We start from the raw sequence: 20,615 nt of genomic DNA, 5'->3' as shown, positions 1-20,615 counted from the left end.
AGCCATGCTTTATCGCCAAGCTAAAAGCATTTAACGGCTTAGACGACTATGGCAACCTGGTGCTGCCAAAATGCTGCTTGGGTTGCGAGCCACTGGCGTTATGTATAACGCCGCTGTAACGCGAACAATCCGTGTTTCGATTCAACATCGTCTCCAGATGTTCAAAATTTCATTTCAGAATGCCTGCAAAACTTCATAGAGATAATAGATAATGTTTTAGTTAATTTAAAAAATTCACGTTCGTTTCGCGACATTACAATCAAAGTAAGCCATACATTCGTGCTAAAACAAGGACGGTTTGACAGATAGAAAGTGTCGCAAAAAATTGTCGCGGAAGATTTGTTGGGTCGTCTAGAAGCGGTGTAAGGATTGCGTAACGTAGAGGGCTGAGGCCCTTGGCAGCGCTCATCCGATACGGTTTTATCGGACGAGATTTATATGGGATTTGACAGATAACGTCGGACGTGCGATTTCGTCGTACGACGGAATCAAAAATTTTTGATTCCGTCGGATCTTCGCATCCAATTTTAACTGTCAATGTAATCATGCAGGTTATGTAGGAACAATATGAAATTATTTTTTATAATGGTTAAACCATTCAAATTTTCGCAATATGAGCCGAAATAACGTTTGACAGAAGCGTCCGATAAAATCGCATCGGATGAGCGTTGCCACCGCCCTGAGCCTTACTTTTACCTATTTCACCTCATGTGGCCTCGCGGTTACCCCCAAGTGTTGAAGCAATGAACGAATTAAACGGTGCAGTATAAACGTATAAATTTTGACAGCAGCAATTTCCAACACAAACAAATTCCAACAGATTCCCACACAAGCGACAGTCACTGCCGGGAAACGCACGCGTTGTTAGCAAACGCTACCGGCCTCGGCTTGTAAAATATCATGAAAGTCACACAAGGTGCTGTATTACAGAATAAAAGGTAAACAGGAAACTGAATCCAAGCTATATTCTTTTTCAGTGACTAATCAATACAATTCTTCTACAGGCTGAGAAGAAGAAGCAATAAAATGCGAGACACAACGGCGTCGGCAAGCGGACGCTGCATTATTCTGCGGAACTTTGATGACTTACATGAAAATAATTCTTTGCATGAATTAAGATCTACCTCCGTTATGAAAACCGAATGAAATAAAAATGAGTTACAGAGCCGTGGTCGGTTAACTAAGAAACTGTAGGTGTTCATTAGTTTGTTGTGGAGGTATACTGGCGAAGCGTTGGCACCTATCAAAAAAAAAAAAAGGTGGCCATTTTCGGATTTGTGTCATGAGGGTACACTCTTCTCCGTGTATCTTTCGTGTCGAGATTTTTATTGGTTAATCATGAAATAGAGTACGTCTCATGGGGCACCGCTTCCCGTTACGAGGTTGAAAGATTTGGTACAATGATTCGGGGAGGGAAAAGGGTTCCTCAGAAGCGTAATGGACTAGGGTCCCAAACGATAAATCCTTTTTTTCTCTCTCTCTCAATTACACTAATTCTGTTAATCAATGTTCAATGTGCCATTGCAGCAAAAGAAAAACCCTCAATCCGCCGCTTGCCTTCCCTCCCTTCCGCCGGAACCAACGTGTGTGCGCATAAGGAATCGAAGGGACTCATCCGCTGATACAGCAGACCGACCACCAGGTAGAGGAGGTTGGATAGAGAAGGTGTACCGTACGGGCACACACTGTGGGATGTAAGTAGTCTTATATGTACAATTACCATACGTTTCCAAGCCGGTAAAAGTGCGTTTTAGATAAATAGAGAAAAAGAGAGAGAGAAAATTAGATGCGTGCATACAGATGACACGAGAACTAGAGTTAATCCTGATATTCGTAACGGAACGTGATGATGATGTGATTCTGCTGTTGGTTTTGTGGTATGTGTTGGCAGTGGGAGTGTCATTTTATTGTTAAAAACATGCACCGCTCCCTTGCTCTGGCCCAAAGCTCTGTGCATTTGCTTGCACACGACCTGTGTCCTCTCTCGCTCCCGTGTGTGTGTCCTATCGCAATAGGAAATATGGTTAGCCACGTGCCAAAGATCAACATAAATTTGCCATAACTAGTAAGCACACCCACACACACACGCTAAGCAGACGCGTTCTTAGCGAAGTGTGGGGTGGCCAATTTTCCAGAACTTTGTCTTTTTGTCAACTTAAACTGTTTAAACGCTTAAAGGTGTCATAATAAGTCGCGAATATGCAAGTAAAACTAAAGATCTACCTCCTCGCGTTATCAACCGAGAACAGATCTACTCTGAATGTGGGAAACCGAACTGATCGCAAACACGCAACTGCTGAACGCAAGCACTGCGCGAAACGCTAAAGTAAAATCGTAATCAAAGTGCCCGCGCATTATGTTAAGCATAATCCTCAAAATATTAACGTCTGCAGAACGCGAAAGCGCAGTATTTATCCGATAGTGTGTAATACTGTGTGTTTCTGCTTCACACGGGAAAGGGAAGAGGAGGGGAGGCGGTGAGTTCTTCAATGTCCTCAATGCTTTCTATTCCTTGTTGCCTTGCCGCCGCCGCCGCTTCACTTGCTCCAACTCTTTACACTTTAGAATATATGTATATGTATATGCTATACGTTTTGTTTTTAAATCCGTCTCGCAACGAATGCATTCCTCACTATTGCACTTCCGAGCGCGTCTTTTTTTATATGTAAAGTGCGAGCCACCCTTCTGAACCATTGCAGAAATGATCGTACACCGTAACTCACGCAAGTCACATTTTGCACGCTCGCGTTTGTTGGCACACTAGTTGCGCACAAAGCAGTCACCGCATTCGCTCTAACCGCGTGCCGCGTGTTTCCGCGTGTCAGGCGAGCGTGTGCCACCCCATCGCTTTTGCTTAACTGATAAAGTCAATCCGTGTTGTTTGCTATTTATCGATCCCAATTCGCGGTAAGTAGGTTTAACAAGTTTTAGCCTAGCGAGACGATCGTGTCTATGTGATCGTTGTTAAATTTTGCTATTCCGTTTCCCCTCTCTCAATCACTCTCTCTCTCTCTCTATCTCTTTCAGTTTGGTTGATCTCTCAGACGGTCGCTTCGTCCTGCTGCACAGAATCTTGCACTTAGCATCTAAAACTCTTACTTATGATATTCCCTTGTGTTTTTTTTCCATTTGTCATCGTCCGTAAACTAGTATTATTGATCGCGCTGGCTGCCGCCCACGTCTGTCTCCCCTCCCCAAACCCCACAGATGAATGATATAATGATTGTGTTTAACGTTTACTACTGCGCTTTGTTCTTAATAATCAGACTGTGTGATGTTGTGTGCCCCCTTCTTCGCTTGTGCTTATCATCAACATTCAAAGGTTCGAAAAAACGGTTTGCATTCGGTGTGGCGGTGCATAAAAGTAAACACACAAACACACACACGCACACGCACCCACACTCACACACATAATCACCCAATTTGCCTCCAAAAACACCGCGCGCGCGTCAATTCGTTCCAATTCCTTTACCAGTTTCCTTCGGCTAATCAATGTAATGTGCGACTATTGCCGCACGCGCCAGTGGTGGTGGTGGTGGTGTGGTGGTGTGCCAAATTCCAGTGTAAATCCGGCAGTTGGTTTTCAATGTTTTCAATTAATTTTTGCTAGCTACAAACAAATGCAACTTTCCTCCTGACCCATCATCACCATCATCACACCATCGACAAGACTGCCTCGAAGCTGCTTGTTCAATCGATGTGCGAAGTTCAATCTAGCAGCGTGTTTCCAGAATTGGCTCGTTTATCTTCGAGTGGGAAGCCGTCTTGCGCTGGGAGGCTTCGTTCAGCCCACTGATACTGCCGCCGGCCGTGGTGCTGGCGGTGGTCGTCGGGCCGGCCGTTAGGCTGCCGCCGCTGCCACCGACCTTCTTGCTCGCGCCAACCTGCTGCTGCAGGATCGTATCGTTCAGGAAGGCCGGCGGCGTGGGAAAGGCGGCCGAATGGCTGTACTTGTTCATCTGCTCGCTCAGCCGCCGGATGTTCAGCTGCAGCTCGTCATCCTTTTGCGAGGGTGTGGTGGAGAAGCTGTGCCGCGGCTGCAGCATGTTCGGGTTGAGCAGGTTGAGCGACGCTTTCGTCGGCTCCGGCTGCTGCAGCGACTGCTTGGCTGGCGATGCCAGATGCTGTGTCGCCGGCGGTATGCTAAGCTTCGGTGACGGTTGCTTCCGGCCGGTCGGTGAACCGTTGCCGTTGTAGCTGCTGAAGCTACCGCTGTTGCTCGTGTTGCTGCTGCTGTGGTTGATGGCATTGCTGATAAGCCCACCGCTGCTGCTACCGTGCCCGTTCAGGTTCGAGTTGGAAGCGTTCTTCTCTATCTTGAGCGACGAGATGGACTTGTTTCTGGCAAGCGCTAGTGAGCCGGTTTGCGGCGATTTGTTCGTGCCCGTTTCGGCCGCCCCAGCCGGTGGCTGCTGAAAAAAGTCCTCATAAAACGATGGCGACTTGGAGCGCTGCAGCTTCGGTCGGGTGATTTTCTTGCGCGCATCGAAGCTCCCGTCCACGCCCGGTATGGTGAGCGTTTTCTCGAACCGACCGAGCGATTGCTGCTGGCACAGCTTCGCTTGATGCTTGCCGCCGCCCACAGCAACGTCTGAGTCATCGCGGCTCACCGTGCTGGTGAGCGATTTCGTTTGATGGGGCAACGCCGCCGCATTCCGCTTCTTCGCGCCCCCTCCGGTTCCCTTTGCCGATACCCGCTCGGGAAGGTTCACGTTCGAGCGCCAAACCCAGGGGTCGGAGTGTTTCATGTAATCGAGGCACGGTTTGCCGTACGCTTTGGCGCTGTTATCAAGCGTCTTGGATTTTTGCTGCTTCGGCAGCGACGGCAGCGGCGAATTGCTGGCCGACATGCGCGTCCACGGATCCGACGGCACGTACACCAGGCAACTGGTGCTGCGGTTGTTGTTAGCGCTCTTCAAGCAATCGCTCAACTTTTTTGCCTTCTCACCACCACCACCGCCACCGTTGACTGCTGCTGCTGCTGTGTTCGATTTCGATGTCGACGAATCACCCTTGCTTTCAGCAGCCACCCGTTGCTCGCCCTTCGGCTCTGCCTTCTTGGCCGAATCGCGCCGCTTCGTGCCCTCGTCATCGCAGTACTCCTCGTTCGGCGACAGCTTCACCGAGATGATGTCATTTTCGTCCGACACCATAATCGAGTGCTGATGGCGTACGGGCGGCCGGGGCGATAGGCTGCGCGTATTGCGCAGCATCCGCGGCGGTTTGCTTTCGCCGAGCGAGTTCGACTTTTCCAGCGTGCGCTGATGGTCCGCCGTTCTCACCGGTGTTAACTTTTGCGGGCTCAGCTTCGGGCTGGTTGCTGCGGAGGAGGCGGCCAAAGTGGCGGCACCACCACCGCCAGCCGCCGCTTGCTTCATGGGGCTGGCAGTGACCGCATGCTTGTGGCCGCCCGACGAATTAATGCTCAGCGAGGACAGGCGCCGGTAGTGGCTTTCCGTTTTGGGCGAAAAGTTAAAATCAAACTTTGTATCGGTGGAGGCTTCAATTTTGGGGCTACGGCACTCCTGCTGCTGCCCAATCGCCTTCAGCGGGCTGCTCGATTTGGGGCTCGTTGAAGCGTCCTTAAACTTGGAAGAGTTATGCTTCTTCTGCTGCTGCTGCTGAACCGACGATGAGGATGGAACCGACTTGGTCGTGCCGGTTGTATCACAAGCGCTGGCACACTTTCTGCACCCCTTGCCGCCGTTGATCGAGCTGGGCGAGTACAGGCCACAGCTGCACTCCTCCGGCGGACAGCTCGAGTCGAACAGATCGAGACTTTCCGTGCTGGCGTTCCGTTTGGTTGGCTTCTTGCGCACCATGCCCCCGCCGCCGGCAGCGCCGGCCTGCGTCTGGTAGGGATTCTCGTAGGAAGCCAGCTCCTTCCGTATGCTGCTGCTAATCGTCGAATGCTGGTGACCGTGCTGTGCATGATGATGATGATGATGGGAGTGGGTGGTGTTGTTGTGCGAAGCGTTTTTCGACATTTTTTCCGATCGCGTACCAGTGCTTTTGCCACAGCTGCAACCGCTGCTGTACGTGTTGCTGCCGCTTGGCCCGGCCAACGAGTGCTATAACAGTTTTTCGCTACCACTGCGCGACGAGCTTCCGCCGCCGCCGCCTACTCCTCCGGTCGTTGCCGTACCGCTGGTGGGGCCACCGCCGCCACCGCCACCGCTTGTGCTGCTACTGCTAGTAGTGGTTGTGCTGGTTGTGGCGGCCGGGGTCGCTTCCTCGCCCGCGGTACGCTTGCCCGATCCCGCCTTCGCCGGGCGCTGCGACGGGCTTTTCGGGGCTGCCGCTCCGGCCGACGAGGAAGACAGCTGACCGGAGGAGGCATGCTTTAATTGTCAGTTGCCCAGCTCGACCGCGATGAACTTCTTCAGCCGATCCAGGTACTGGTTGTACAGCTCCACATCATTGTGACCGGCTCCCTGTGGAAAAAAACGGAAGGATTGGTTAACATTGCGTTCACCAGCAGGACAGGGGACAAGCGCCATGCCACTCACCTCAACCCACAACGGTTCGACGGCTTTTGGGCACTTTTCGTAGATGCTTAAACCGTGGGAAAAGTCTATAACCTCATCCTCCGTGCCGTGTATCACCAGCACCGGCGATGATATCTTCGACACCTTATCGATACTGCGCGAGTGTGTGTGTGTGTGTGATAGATGGGGGAGAAAAGATGAGAAAATAGCGATTATTTCACACGCCCGATTTTGTACCGCAACGGCCGCCCAACGCGCCAACCAACCTTGGAAACACGTCGAAAAACCAGGTCCGCTTCGTGTTTGGAAAGGCCACCCTCATCCCCGACATCAGGGGAGAGTGCAGGATCACAGCCCCAACTTCGTAGCGCGCGGCCAGATCGACCGTCGGCACCGTGCCGATGCTCTGCCCGTACAGGATGATGTTCTCCGGGCTGACGCCGAACCGGGTGCGCAGCGAGTGCCACGCCGCGTCGATGTCGGCGTACAGGTTCTTCTCCGACGGCTTGCCGCCGCTCATCCCGTACCCGGAGTAGTCGTAGCTGAAGATGTTACAGTTGATGCGCAGCCCCAGCCCAAGGTAGAAGCTGCTCATCTGGCCGAGATCGACCGCATTGCCGTGCGAGAACAGCAGCGTGTACTTGGCGCTCGGTGTGCACTTGACGTAGATGCAGGACAGCTTGTTGCCGCGGGCGGTGCGCGTAAAGAACCCCTCCACGTTTTCCTTCTCGCGCTCCGAGTACGGCCACTCGGCCCGCTCGTTGAAGCTGAGCAGGTACTTTGCCTTCGACTCGTCGATCGGCGTCAGGTTGTAGGTCGGTTCCGGCGGCAGAAAGGCAAGCTTGGCCGCGATCCGGCCCGGCAGCGGCGGGCAGCAGAACAGGCAGCACAGCTCACCGAAGCTGGGAAGGAAACGGGGGAGAAAAGGGGAAAACGTTAACTTTGACACTGGCGGGTTGCGTTGCATTGTATCCAATATCGTCCACAGACTAATAATCACACAGTGGGGAGGGTGTCGCGACCAGAGGAGAGGAGAGCACACATTGCCACAATATTTACATAAATAATCCCATATTGTTTACTGCCGCCGTCGTCGTAGTTGGCAAAAGGTGCTCTGGATCGCAGTCGGCTGGTACTGGGCGCTGTTGTAGCCAATCCGGGAATGGCGCACTATCGCGCTAACACGGCGCAACGTTTATGATCGCGTATTAGACCGTCGTTCGTCTTGTGACTGATACGGGCAATTAGCGCACTGTTGTGAAACGGGCCACACGGGCGAGGGGGCTTATGGGGATTGCATTGAGGGTGGGGAGGGTGCTGTGGAGGGCGGCTTTATGGGCCGTTCCGCAGTACCACATTATTATCAAACCAATATATGCGTGACTGGGATTAATACGCCGAGTGCCTGGCGCACTGGGGGAGAGAAATCAGTCAGGTCCGCTTCACCTCTACTGCCAATCGATTCATCCATCAAACACGGTGACGGCGAGGACCCCTGGAAGGGTCGCTCAGGTGGGACGCTGCTGGAAAGGGAGGGGACATACGGAAAAAGGATATGTGCACTTGGCGGTGTGTGGCAAAAAAGAAAAAAAAAACAGGACACTCGTCATAACGAGATAAGACGCACAACACGTCCGGAAGTGGATAATCGATAAAAGTGGGGGTTAGAAAGAAAAATTCATATCATTTTCCCCCTTCTCTCGCTTGTGCTGTTTGTTTGCTACTGGCTGTGAAAAATCTTTTTTCTTTTCTTCAAATCTTCCCACGCCGATTGTACCACAGCACATACACATTCACTACTCACCTTAGCCCATTCATTGTTGTGGCTGGCTGGGTGGGTGGTGGTTATGGGGTGGAGGTGTTCCGCTACACTACTACTACTGCTGGTGCTGCTGCCGCTGCAGGTGTTGATTGCATCCACACGGCGAAGATTTGCAACGCACAGATCCTGCTGTCCGTCGCCTAATTATGCTTTTTTTGTTCTTCCTTTCGCTCCTTCCACCACCTCACACACACACACACACGCGCCGGTGTGACGGACGAGATTTTCTCTCACGCCGTTCGCTTTCCACCGCTGTTTTCCCACACACACACGGCGTCTGGGGACTGATGCTGCTGCTGCTGCTGGTTGCTTCGTTGCTATCGATTTAGCCCAACACAGACACATACACACACACAAACACTGCTCTCTTTTCGTTTGTACGCGCGCAGCCTGCTTTGTCTACGTGTCGCGTCGGTATCACCCACAGAAGAAGACAAAAAAAAAGCAGCCGCGTTCGAGGGGACGGGGGGCGGTGAAAACAAGGACACACAAACGTATCGACAAGGGTAGTACTCTACCGGTTGCTTCCTAGTTGTTGCTGCCTGGAATGGCTCACTCTTCGGCAGCAGCAACACGCCTTACGAGATAGCGCAAAGACGGAAGAGAAGTAACAGCGCCGACAACACTACGAAGAAATCACTACGCTCTGGGCCGTTGTGCGATTGCAATCAAAACACTACACACTACACTGAGGGGGGAGGAGAAAGGGGCTTTTTGCCTACCCCCATCTACACACACACACGGGCGCGCAAAAAAAAGGTTCTGTTGACAGAAGAAGCAACGCTGATAGTACGCTTACGGGGGCAGAACGGAAGGCGAGCAAAAACACACACTATCGCTTGCTCTCTCTCTCTCTCTCGCGCGCGCCTTGTCTCGGTACGTAAACCACATTCAGCCTTATCTATTGATTTCGGGACACTTTTCTTTACATGACTAATGCAGCCCGCCACTGTCCTCCGCCCTGCTGCCTGCCGTCTCGGAGTTGCATACGTCACAGCACAACTTTACAAGTGGAAAACAACAAATCCTTGAGCCTGCTATGTGCTTTGTTCGCGTTGTGCGTTGTATCCGTTTTCGGGCTCTTCTCTGTACAAACACACATGCACGCACGCACCCACACACTTGTCTGTAGCGCTGTGGGAGTTTTTCGCCTCGATGCGTGTTTGTGTGTGTGTTACGAAAATGCGAATGTTTTGTGCGTGTGTTTGGCTTGCGGCGTTGTTTAGAGTCCCGGTTTGCTATTGCGTTTGTTGCGTGGAATCAATTAACACTACTTTTCACTACAAACAGCACACACTACACACACTCGCCCTTCTGTTGCATTACATCTAATTAATCATCACTGCACGCTCAGGCTGCAGCCACACGAAGGGCCGAGACGGAAAGCAACAACAGCGTTTGACAGCGGAACTATGGGCGTTGGAGTGGTCAAAAGCGATTGGACAACAAATCATCGCAATTCGATGTTTATTTTTCATCGAATCGTTGGTGTTCCACAAAAATGCACTAAAAGATGGTACTGGAATGAAGTCGTTTAATGAACGATTTAATGACTATTATTCAGATTTCGTGCAGGGTAGCTTTTTCAAAAACAAAAAAAATAAAAAAATAAACAACCTACGAGAGTGAATATTCTACCGGAATCAAATTGAACGGCACTAGAAACGCTTTAAAAACGCTTAAATTTCAAATTCTTTTTTAGTAGTACCAATGGAACATGATTGTTGGAAAAGGTTTTTGAGAGTTTTGTAAAAGTTTTCAAGTGATATACGGATAATATTAGCTACACACATGTAAAGGGCGATTTAGCAAGAAAAGTCTTTTAATTTGACACTAAGTCCAAGCACCACAGCTTAAGCTTAAACGACTGGAAAATCAAATATTTTCCATTGAAAAAAAAAACACCTATTGAGCTTACTAATTTGCTTCACTGATTTGTTCCAACGGCTTTTACGGTATGCGAACTAGGCAGTCGTCTGGGCCCCGCCGATGTAAGGGCACCGTAGATCGATAGTCTATGATACGAATTATGTGTAAAAATTGACAACAGTGCAGAGAGAAGGAGAAAGCTCTCAAAGCGAAGAAAGCTCCACTGTGTGGCTATCCCAGCAACAGATGACGCCACAAGCTTTTTGGCTATTATTAGAATGCATCAGTTGTTTATCGTATGCTAAACGAAGTCTTTTTAGATTCCTTTTAGGATGAAAGCTTGAGCCGTTTAGACCATGTTTTGCGGTCGTTTAGTGGTTTTGTGGCACTTGGGAGATGAAGTTGATCGATTCGACCACCTCATCGCGACCGGCTTGGCTTAATCATCTAAACTCCTTTGCCATAAGAATACACCAAAATATAGGTTAAATTGAATACTCGGTTTAGCAATATATGTGATATGAATCGCGCAACATGAATCAACGTAAGGCAACATCCGTTTTTTATATTGCTATTGTGACACATTTGCTTTTATTTTCGTTGTTTTCAAATACATTACACTCGATAAAAGTATAAAATAGGTAATTTGTCCTTATCCTTCTACTACGGTCTGGCTTTGGTAATGATACAAAAAATATGATACAATCAAAACAATCAACAGCCGCCGATTGTCTCTCTTATGGCCTAACAATAAACTACGTCCTACGATGTACGATGCGCGATACTGCAACTCAGCATCGCAAGATCATAACAAAGTGCTAAGATATAACGTTCCCTTAAACGGTACAGCGTGACAGAAGATCACAATAATATTCTTCTCCTTCATCCGGTTTGCGGCTGCGGAAATGCTTTAACAACTAAACGACCAGTTCTAATGCTGCAATAGCATTGCGTGTTGGCTGGCGGGCTGGACGGCCTACCGCGGGGACACTACTCTAATACAGGGGCACCACTAGTGCGATAGTGACTTTTGCTTCTTCTGCATTTCCATGAAAATGAGCGTCGCTCCCATATTGAGTCCACCCCATTTGGCGCAGTCGGAAATCTGTTGAAAAATTGCGGAAAGCGAAACATACGAAAATGGAATTACATGTCTATGCGCAATTAAACGCAGTTAGAAGTGTTAGAAGCAGTAGCGTGATAAGTGACGCCACGGAGAGCTTTTAAGCCTCCGAGAGGGGTTAAGTGTTTTTAAATTGTTATCTGCGCGTGTGCAATCGTGTACTGAACTGTACGATAAGCTTATTGCACTACCACCACCATCACCACCATCACCATCACCCAGAGCAAAAAGGGTAAAACACATCCCCAACAAAGCGGACCAACAAAGTGTGTAAACAAGAGGTATGAAGACGGGTTTTAACCTTTCGGCGAGCTCCAGGCTCCAGGCAGGGGGTAGTAGGATCGCGGTCGTATGTGTGACCGCTCAGAAGTAGCTGTTGTGCGCTCCTTGCAATGCGTCCTCGAACCGTTTCAGTAACGCACTTACTTGTCGCTTCCGGCTATCCTGCGGCCGGTCACCGTACCGACAGAATTCGGCAAAGTGTTGGCTGTTGTGGAACGGCATTTGGCACTTCGAGGCGTACTTTATCTGCAGTCGAGTCGGGTCGGGAGATAAGAAAACGGTTCACCGTTGCGTTAGTATAGACATATTAAAGTTGATTGATGCTTCCCAGTGAGACAAACCCTCTGGCCGCTGGCAAAACGCTCACCTGCGCTAAGATGTCTTTCTCCGGGTGCGCTTTCTTTGTCCGGTCGGCCACATTGTTGATCCGCAGCTGGTGGCCCTGCTGCCAAAGGTTGGCCAGCGTCACGCAGTACACCTTCATCGGCTTTTTCTCATTCTCCTTCATGCGCACCGAGTAGATTTTGACGTGCTCTGCCGTTGGTTTCAGTTCGGCTGTAAATAATGTTGCAAACAAAAAGAACTAAAAAAATCCGTACACACACATATAGCATATCATCATGAAGTCATCGAAGTGCGTAGGAATGGTTTGCTTGTGCTCGAAAGTAAGCTGATGGCGTCACTTGGGCGACCACCACCCACTCGTCGTTTTGCATAACCCGTTTCGTTAGAATTAGCCGTGCCTCCCGGCGCCAAGCGTCAGCATCAAGTGCAAAGGCGCGCTCTAGCCTTCGTGAGAATGGAATTCATCCCACATACACAGACACAGAGCGAGAGGGAGATAGTATTACAAGGGTTAATTAGCATACCGTCGCCATGAACGAAGCAAAAGTCCCAGACAGATGCATAAAAAAAAAACAACCCCTCATCATATCCACCCCGCCGGCGGCTGAGATGCCTGACCACAAACAATTGCCTTTTCTACGTTGCTGGTTAAAACTATTTGCTTACAGAAAGGCGGGGGAAAACGAAAGGAGAAGGAGGAGGAAGGTTCATTTGCATGGATGCACTTTCAACCGGTGCAACCGAGTGTAAACCCGTAAATAATCAACCCCCAGGGCCCGGGCACAGTGACCACCATGGTGAGATACAACGCAATGCAAATGGCCTTTGATGTGTGTGTGTGTGTGTATCGATGGGGGGGGAGGGGGGTGGCGAGAGGGGGTGCTAGGTAGCACAAACAAATTCCTCACTCTCCTTCCCATTCCACGAGCACACGACACGGTATCACACAACTATCCCTTAGCATGTAAACAACTCGGCCCCAAACGGGTCCGGTGCAGCGGCCTTCAAAATCTACACACACACACACACACACACAGCCATCACAGGGCGCGACGCTATTTGATACGCCCTTCCTTCCACAATCCCTACTGCGCGCGGGTCCACCCCTTGGGGTATTACGATGTGGTGCTAAAAATAGCGAACCGGTTGCCACCTCATCACCTGCATTAAATTACACAGCCCCTCCCTTCATTACCCGGGAGAGGGAGGGAGGGGGGAGGTTAGGGGGTGCATCATTCCCTTTCCGAAAGTAACCCCCATTGCTTGCCCCCTCCCCCAGGGAGGGGGGGGGGGAGTGCAATATCACGCTTTGTAGTGCACACTGGTCACGAGAATATTCTTACACGCGCGCGAGTTGACAAAGAACGGACGGATGACTTTTCTACTAAGCAGAAGGGAACAAAAAAAAAAACAACGATACCAGAACACAGCAACCAACATCCCTTTCGGGGGTACAACTTACACTTCCTGAGCTCGATCGAAACCACCCCGAACCAGCTGTCGGCGGTGGGGTCGGTCGGTCGGCGCACCTCCACGATGAAGCCGTTCTCGATCACGGCGCAAAAGATGCGCTCCTCGCCGGCATCGAACCATTTGCTCTCGCGCAGCTTCTGTATCGCGACCGAGCTGCCGAAGCTGGCCCGCGGCCCAACGGTCGCACCGGCCGGTGGTGATGGTGGCGTAGCGGCGGCAGCGACCGCAGCCGCCGACTCCTGCTTGCCGGCCGGAAACCAGCGGCCAATGTTCAAGCTGTTTCGTCGCAGCAGCCCCATAGTGTCGCTTGCTGTGGTAGAGCTCTTGCACCGCACTTTACTGCACACCGGAAGCAGTTCGATGGGGGTTCGAATGTACGGTTGTTTGTTTCAAGTTTTAGTTCGTTAAGGGAAGCTTTTAGTTCGTACTTTCGCTCTGTCTTTTGCAACGGGTTCACGCTGCACATGCACACAAACACGCGCGGGCACAATGGTTCCAGCAAAACTACAATCAAGGAAAAAGGGGGGTTTCACATACACGCGCGCGCGCCTCAAACGGTCTGCTACGTCACAGCACTCTCCTCTGTAATGCACTCTCACAAGAATAAAAACGTCTCTAGTCGGAGCTGCCTTCGCTGCGGGTTTTCACGTCTACTTCGCTCGAACGCTGTACAATATCTGCGCGCCGTTGCGGGCAACGATCGAGTAGGTCAGTCCGGTGCGCTCGCGCTCTCGCACACTAGCGCGAACGCCATCGGCACACCATCGCCACCATGGTGCTTATTGTTTGCTGCTGGTGTGCTTGGGGCTTCTCACCCTCGCGCCGTGATCTGCCCGTTGCTACACCAACACCAACGCTGCGCCGGCTACAGCTCAAACACCCGGGGCGGGGGACCTGTGTATCGTCCATTGCAACCGTCCACCATTCTGCTCCCCATTCCAAGCAGGGCGCCATTCCGCACTCCCGAAAACCCGTATGCATCGGGTGTGCCTATCGGGGGTATTTTTTTTTGTTTTGTTCAGGGACTTTACCATTTTTTCGCTCTCGCTGTTGTGTGGTGTGTTATTGAAATAAAACATCTCGAACATGTAATTCTATTATCGGATGGCGTAGCGTGTTTGTATGGGGATGTATATTGTTTCCCCCCCTCTTTTCTACGATTTGTTTATTTTGTTCTTAACACCAGCCACAATTGCTTTTAAAGCGCGAGTACACTGCACTTGCATGCATATGAGCGCGCTTATTCAAGGGAAATGGCGTCGGATGGAGGAAGGTGGTGGTTTTATTTGTTCATATGCAACGACTCGGCCCACCGTTTGCCAATGAAGTAATAACGTCGTAAATATTGTACAGCGCTTATCAGTGCGCTCTCGCGGAGCGTAGCCCCTTTTCGCCCGGTTTTCCCCCTCGCATGCCAGACCAAAGTGGGTGTGTTTGCAGCACTCTAACTAGCGAACTGCAGCACTGGACCATACCGGATGGATGCAGTATATGTGTGTGTGTGTGTGTGTGTGTGTGTGTGTGTGTGTGTGTGTGTGTGTGTGTGTGTGTGTGTGTGTGTGTGTGTGTGTGTGTGTGTCCGGAGTAGTATCATAGTGCATGCCAATTCCCCGCAACGGTTTTGTCGGTTCGTTACGCTACATGCTAGATCGGCAACGGGAATGAGGTTAATTTTGTTTACCACAATATAGTGTAGCGGTGGCAATATTGTTTATTTCTTCCAGCGGGTAGTGTGATGAAACCGGTTCCACTATTTAGCAGTGGAATCGGATTAGATAACGTTTTATAGAAAAAAAAGGTTTGTTTTGTCGTATTGTGGGTTAAGCTGCGCTGACTCATGGGAATCTTTATTTAGAAATCCACCCAGCTGCCATTTCCATCCATATAACGCCATTTGCCTAATCAAGGTGATCACAATACTACGTTCTGAAGGCGACAAAACCATGCACCATCTTCCCTTTTACGGTATCAACATCAACAGCCACTTTCATCTCACACCCTTTTCCGGCGTGTCAACAAGTGTGGCGTATCTAGTTCCATTTCCGGAACAGCAACGAAAAACACACAACAAAATGCGACTTAGGCTGCGGGGAGGCAGGCAACAAGACACGATATTAAACTGTGTGGCTGATTTATTGCAACCGCTCATGGTACACCTTACATCGATCAGCTTTTCCACGCCACAAATTCCCTTCTCCCCCATACTTTGTCGACAAGCTGCTGATAATGCGGCTTTTCCTTGTTTAATCCCAACCCCACCCTGTCGACCCAATAACCGGTTTGGCACGGGGGGGGGGGGGGGAAAGGTGACACTAAAAATAGTGCGTGTGCGGTCCACAGTTAATATCTCCACGCGTGTGCACAATATCTGCGCCTTGCGTCCTTCGTCGCCGATATGTGTGTACACACTACCTCGTCCCCGTCGTCAGTAAGTACGTCAGCAACATTCTCTGAGCTGGGGAGGGAGCTCTGTTTTCCTTTTCCTTTTGCCTAGGCACCAGATCAAACGGTGCAGGAAAGCGTTCGTCTCGTGATTGTTTGCTGACGTTCGCGCGAGAGCAATATGCGGTTTTTTCTTTTGTGCTTCTTGTGCTTTTTTTTGTTAGATACTGTTCGTGCTCGGCCGTCTCTGAGTGTTGGCTTGTTTTAATAGGCACTTTTGAGCGTTTTGTAGCTTCTTATTTCACTTTTACCGCCACACGCCGGTGCCTGCAGAATGGCGCCCGCAAGGTTGTTCTAGGAGAATCTCGACGCCTTTTTCTATGGGATTTTAAAATTAAATTGCATTTATTGGAATGTACACAGTGCGCGACATGGTGTCGAGCGACGGGAGCAAGAATGAGGCAGTTTGCGAGATCAGGATTCACGATGGGAAGGGTTTTTCTTAGTAAATAGTTTAATCAGAAGAGCTAACCGGTAAACCGGAAGCACGAGCGGTGGGTTTTGTGCTTTTGTTTACATCTCGCGGCATGTTTACGGGCCCGAATAGCGCGTTACCCGCTTTTCGTGGAACATACACGCTGGAGCTCTCTCTCCTGTCCCTGTCCACGTTTTGGTGTGTGGGTTGAGCGCTTACTACGCGCTGTTTACGGGGTTTTTTGTTGTTGTTGCTGGCCCAACAATCAACGTACACCCGCGACTGTTACACACTAGATCACACCAGACATGCCAGATGTGCCGATGGTCGTATCGGTACCGGTGTGCCGCTATTTATAACCGTGCTCAGCTAATTTCATCCGGCTAGGGCAGCTGGCAGCAGCAAGGGTAGCAGTCGTTTGAAATTATTTAATCACCAAGCATTTAATCACACACCGAAACACGATGCCCACAAAGCCACGCTGTCCCGCGGCCATGCCATGCTCGCTGCAGCGAGAGAGCTGATGCACTTGCCCCCCGAAACTGCTGATAAACGGTGTGGTGCGGTATGTTGAGCAGACGTCAAAACAAAACCCTCGCCCCCTTTCGCATTTCGCCGCCACACGATCACGTTGGGGGATGATCGTACGAGCATGTACCCCCGGCGGAGGGTTGGCCGCGTCCACCCTTGCCAACTGCCGTCCATAGCCCGAAGTGGCCGACGTGCCGATCGTCGCGACCACCATTCAACGTCTCGCGCATCAGCGATTGTGTGCGGCCCGATGCTTCGCCGTTTACGAGCCGCTGACCTTGCGCTCATAGGTTTGTTTATCCGCTATTGCCTTCTCAGGGGAGGACGAGAGAGAGGGGGAGCGACGTGTGCCACGCTTACCAAACAACAACATAGCAGCATACACGCATGCTTAACCCCAAACCTTCTTAGCTTCATTCACAGCAGCACACTACGAAACCGACCACTAGAACGTAAACAAAAGTGTACTGATGCTCGCGTGCGTGTGTCTGTGTGTGTGTGTGTGTGTGTGGCTTACCTACGGCGCCGGACGCTGATTAGTTTGGAGGACGAACCTCGGAAGGGTTGCGTTTTGGGTCCGACGACAGGTTTACCCCAGCGCACGACGAAACAATTCCCCGCAATTCGCTTGGTGACATTATTTTTCACACCTTTATCTCCGCCGCACATTCTCACCTGGGTCGGGCAGCAGAGATAATGCGATTGTTAAGCAGAGTCTGATTGCCTGCGAACGTGTCCTGTGCGATTGATAACGTCACCCCTTCCCGTGCCGGATTTGTCGATGTCGATCTAAATAATTATCATAGTCAGCGTGTTTTTTCCTTCTCTTTTTACGTTGCCCGCATTGTGTGTTTTATAGGGCTTTATTTGGTTTGATTTTGCACCCCCATTGGGTGAGGGATGATGTTATATCGCTCATAATTACGTGCCTACGCCACTTTGGTACCGGTGGGTGCGAATGGGCATTTTGGGAGAGCGAAAACGTAAGTGCGCCATTACTAATGTCGTACCATTATCGATGACAAAGTGCAACGGTCTGCTGACTTTGGGCATTGTATACCGCGAGAAGGGGACTCACTTACAAAGTGCTCCATGTGATAATGATACACGAAGAAAGTCACATGCTTACTACTATCTCAATTGTTTGGCGTCTTTGTTGAAGTCTTTTTTTTATGCTGCAAAAAAAGCCATCGAGAAGAGGATTAAGCTTGGCTTATCGGAAGAAAAATGCTCCAAGTGTTAGGGATAAGTTTTAAATAGTATGATCAATTAAAAAGCGATGTGCCAGTGTGATTGTAGTTGTGATAAGATTACGGATAACGAGCGCTTAATTGTTGTTCATCCGTAGAGCATTTCATGAGAGTTGGGAGCAATAAAGGAACTGTAATCAACTCACTTTTCACCATGGCGTGTAATACTGTCGAGGGAACTATCAAATTAAGTCGAAGATTAATCTAAGATCTACTGTTATTTGTAGAATCTTTTTATGAGAGCTAGTGGAAGATTTCTAGCAATTTATGAAAGACTTATATAAAATTATTACTTATTTTAACAATAAAACAGTACAAATATATTTTTGAATTTTTAATTTTCTGAGCTAAGCCATTATTGCCCATTATTACTAATAGCCAACTAACATCATTCATTTCATCGCTTTAAGCAGGAGGAATTGGCCGGCTCCGTAGTATAGTCTAGTGATGTGCTGTATGGAGCGCACCCACGACTCCGATCCGACTCTGACTATTGTTAGTTCGATTCCGACTCCGGCAAAATGGAACCACTAGATCCGCCCGGAGTCGGAGTCGTTCGGAGTCGTCCGGAGTCGACCGGAGTCGTCCGGAGTCGACGACTCCGAACGACTCCAAACGACTCCGAACGATTCCGACTCCGGGCGACTACGGGCGACTCCGGGCGACTCCGGACGACTCCGAACGACTCCGACTCCGGGCGACTCCGGGTGACTCCGGACGACTCCGAACGACTCCGACGACTCCGAACGACTCCGAACGACTCTGAACGACTCCGAACGACTCCGGACGACTCCGACTCCTGGCGACTCCGGACGACACCGGATGACTCCGAACGACTCCGGATGACTCCGGATGAATCCGACTCCGGGCGACTCCGGGCGACTCCGGGCGACTCCGTACGACTCCGGACGATTCCGAACGACTCCGGATATTGCAGCGCGGACCTACCTTCCGGAGTCGATTCCGAATTTAACGGAGTCGGATCGGAGTCGACTCCGGATTTTTGCCAACTTTACCCATCACTAGTATAGTCGTCACCTCGCACAAATTTATAACATACCCGTCATGTGTTCAAGACTCGAATGGACCCTTGAGTCCCATAGGTGGATTTTGACCACTGATTAACCAGCCCATTACTGAGGTACTGGTAGGCTAAAACTGACATCGGTTGTTGCGCCATAGAAGAAGAAGACAACGAGGAAAAAGTATAAAAAACTAATGTTAGTAAAATATTCAGTTAAATTCACCGTTTCATTTATTTGTTTATTTTTTATGTTTATTTTATAAATACTTTTCGCCACTTGGACTTACAGGGTTTCCCACAATTTATTGGTCAGTTCCCATCATTTTTTGTTCATTTAATTCAATCTCACGGTTTATTCATCGTATCCCATAGATTTTTTGGTTCATTCCCATTATTTATTAGTATCGTCCGATTGGATACCAATACTATTGAAGCAGAAAATTCAGGAAAACGGCAAACAAATCGTGGGAACGCACCAAAAAAATATGGCAAAACAACAACCAAAAATTGATGAGAACCAACCAATAACTCGCGGAAACCTTGTATCTGCCCCTAACTTAAATCGATGCTTTATATGGAACATTATTCTTTGCAAAGTATTACCTTTCTGCATTCCCCTTTATTCCGAACCAAATCGGTTAAATTTAACGGTTAATTTAAAAATGTGTTTAGAAACTTTCAAACTAACCTAAACTGCTCGAAACGAAGTGCTGGCGGATTTAGACCACGCTCCGAATTTAGTACTAAAAATGAGTAAAAGCTCGGGCTTTGGTTTTAGAACAAAATAAGCTTTCAAACGAGCTAAAGCTTTGCAGCCGATGTTCAAAATGAACCATCGGTTGCAGGAAACAAAAAAAAACCATCCCCCAGCATCACGCGTCCGATAACCAACGATGATGAACAAGCGATGCTGCACACCGGCAATTGCAATCCACCTTGGGCGGTTACTAATTTGCGCTGCATTTATCTCCCTACCGGCGCACCGGTTGCTCGGCCGGCTCGCTCTGCCCATTTTGTACGTAAATCCCGGCCTGAGCTCGTGAGCTGTGCAATGCAATAACACTGCTGCGCCCTGCATCTTCCCTTTGCCCCCATCGGGAGACCTTTATTTATTTTCAACCCACCCGTGAACCGATGATCTGTGGTGCCGGGTGCTTGCGCGACCGGTGCTTGCGTCGTACATAACCGAGTGCACGCAACCGGCCAGTGTTGGTGTCGGTTGTCGGTGCGTTTTTTGCAATGGCAGTCGTTTCGGTTTCGCTAACGATGCTCACACTACTCTCCGGTATCCTTGCGGGGCTTAAGCCGTCGTTCCAGTGTTGCAGGGCTGTTAATTTATTGCACCGGGGCGGAGTTTGTTTCAATAACGAGATCGGACAGCGGCAAAAGCGGCTCGGCGTTGGAAGGGTGGTTGATGATTGGGGATGGTTTTTTTTTTGGGCTCCCTTTTTTTCGGTTTTCACACTCTGATTCTACCGCCCATCCTGTCGTGGGGTGTGGTGATGTACGCACTGATATGCTGGGATGAAACAGTGCGCTGAAAGCTGCGCG

General features: G+C 49.8%; 3 protein-coding genes across 5 annotated transcripts; all 3 read right to left on the bottom strand.

The window, feature by feature from the left end:
- Positions 1–1,309: 1,309 nt before the first annotated feature.
- Positions 1,310–5,987, bottom strand: LOC121600005. Its single transcript, XM_041928210.1, has one exon. The coding sequence runs from the start codon at positions 5,985–5,987 to the stop codon at positions 3,714–3,716; it is 2,274 nt and encodes a 757-aa protein (XP_041784144.1). The 3' UTR covers positions 1,310–3,713.
- Positions 5,988–5,993: 6 nt separating this feature from the next.
- LOC121600006 (alpha/beta hydrolase domain-containing protein 17B) lies at positions 5,994–9,712 on the bottom strand. Of its 2 annotated transcripts, none has more exons than XM_041928226.1 (4): positions 8,293–9,712; positions 6,755–7,390; positions 6,510–6,642; positions 5,994–6,434 (listed from the first exon to the last, which is right to left on the bottom strand). In XM_041928226.1, exons 1-4 carry the CDS (start codon positions 8,304–8,306, stop codon positions 6,351–6,353), a joined length of 867 nt encoding a protein of 288 aa, XP_041784160.1. In that variant the 5' UTR covers positions 8,307–9,712; the 3' UTR covers positions 5,994–6,350. The 2 variants fall into 2 exon arrangements, with proteins under 2 accessions (XP_041784160.1, XP_041784171.1); XM_041928237.1 differs by lacking the exon at positions 8,293–9,712 and adding an exon at positions 7,548–7,745.
- A 1,022-nt stretch (positions 9,713–10,734) lies between these two features.
- On the bottom strand, positions 10,735–14,618 carry LOC121589242. Of its 2 annotated transcripts, none has more exons than XM_041907997.1 (4): positions 13,392–14,612; positions 11,952–12,139; positions 11,729–11,830; positions 10,735–11,284 (listed from the first exon to the last, which is right to left on the bottom strand). In XM_041907997.1, exons 1-4 carry the CDS (start codon positions 13,699–13,701, stop codon positions 11,192–11,194), a joined length of 693 nt encoding a protein of 230 aa, XP_041763931.1. In that variant the 5' UTR covers positions 13,702–14,612; the 3' UTR covers positions 10,735–11,191. The 2 variants fall into 2 exon arrangements, 1 of the variants encoding a protein (XP_041763931.1); XR_006004283.1 differs by having other exon boundaries at positions 11,139–11,284; positions 11,604–11,830; positions 13,392–14,618.
- Between the last annotated feature and the right edge of the window lie 5,997 nt (positions 14,619–20,615).

Source organism: Anopheles merus, chromosome 2R, assembly GCF_017562075.2.
Source record: "Anopheles merus strain MAF chromosome 2R, AmerM5.1, whole genome shotgun sequence".
Lineage (NCBI taxonomy): Eukaryota > Metazoa > Arthropoda > Insecta > Diptera > Culicidae > Anopheles > Anopheles merus.
Note: the sequence above shows the minus strand (reverse complement) of the source record. Positions and strands in the feature narration are given on the sequence as shown.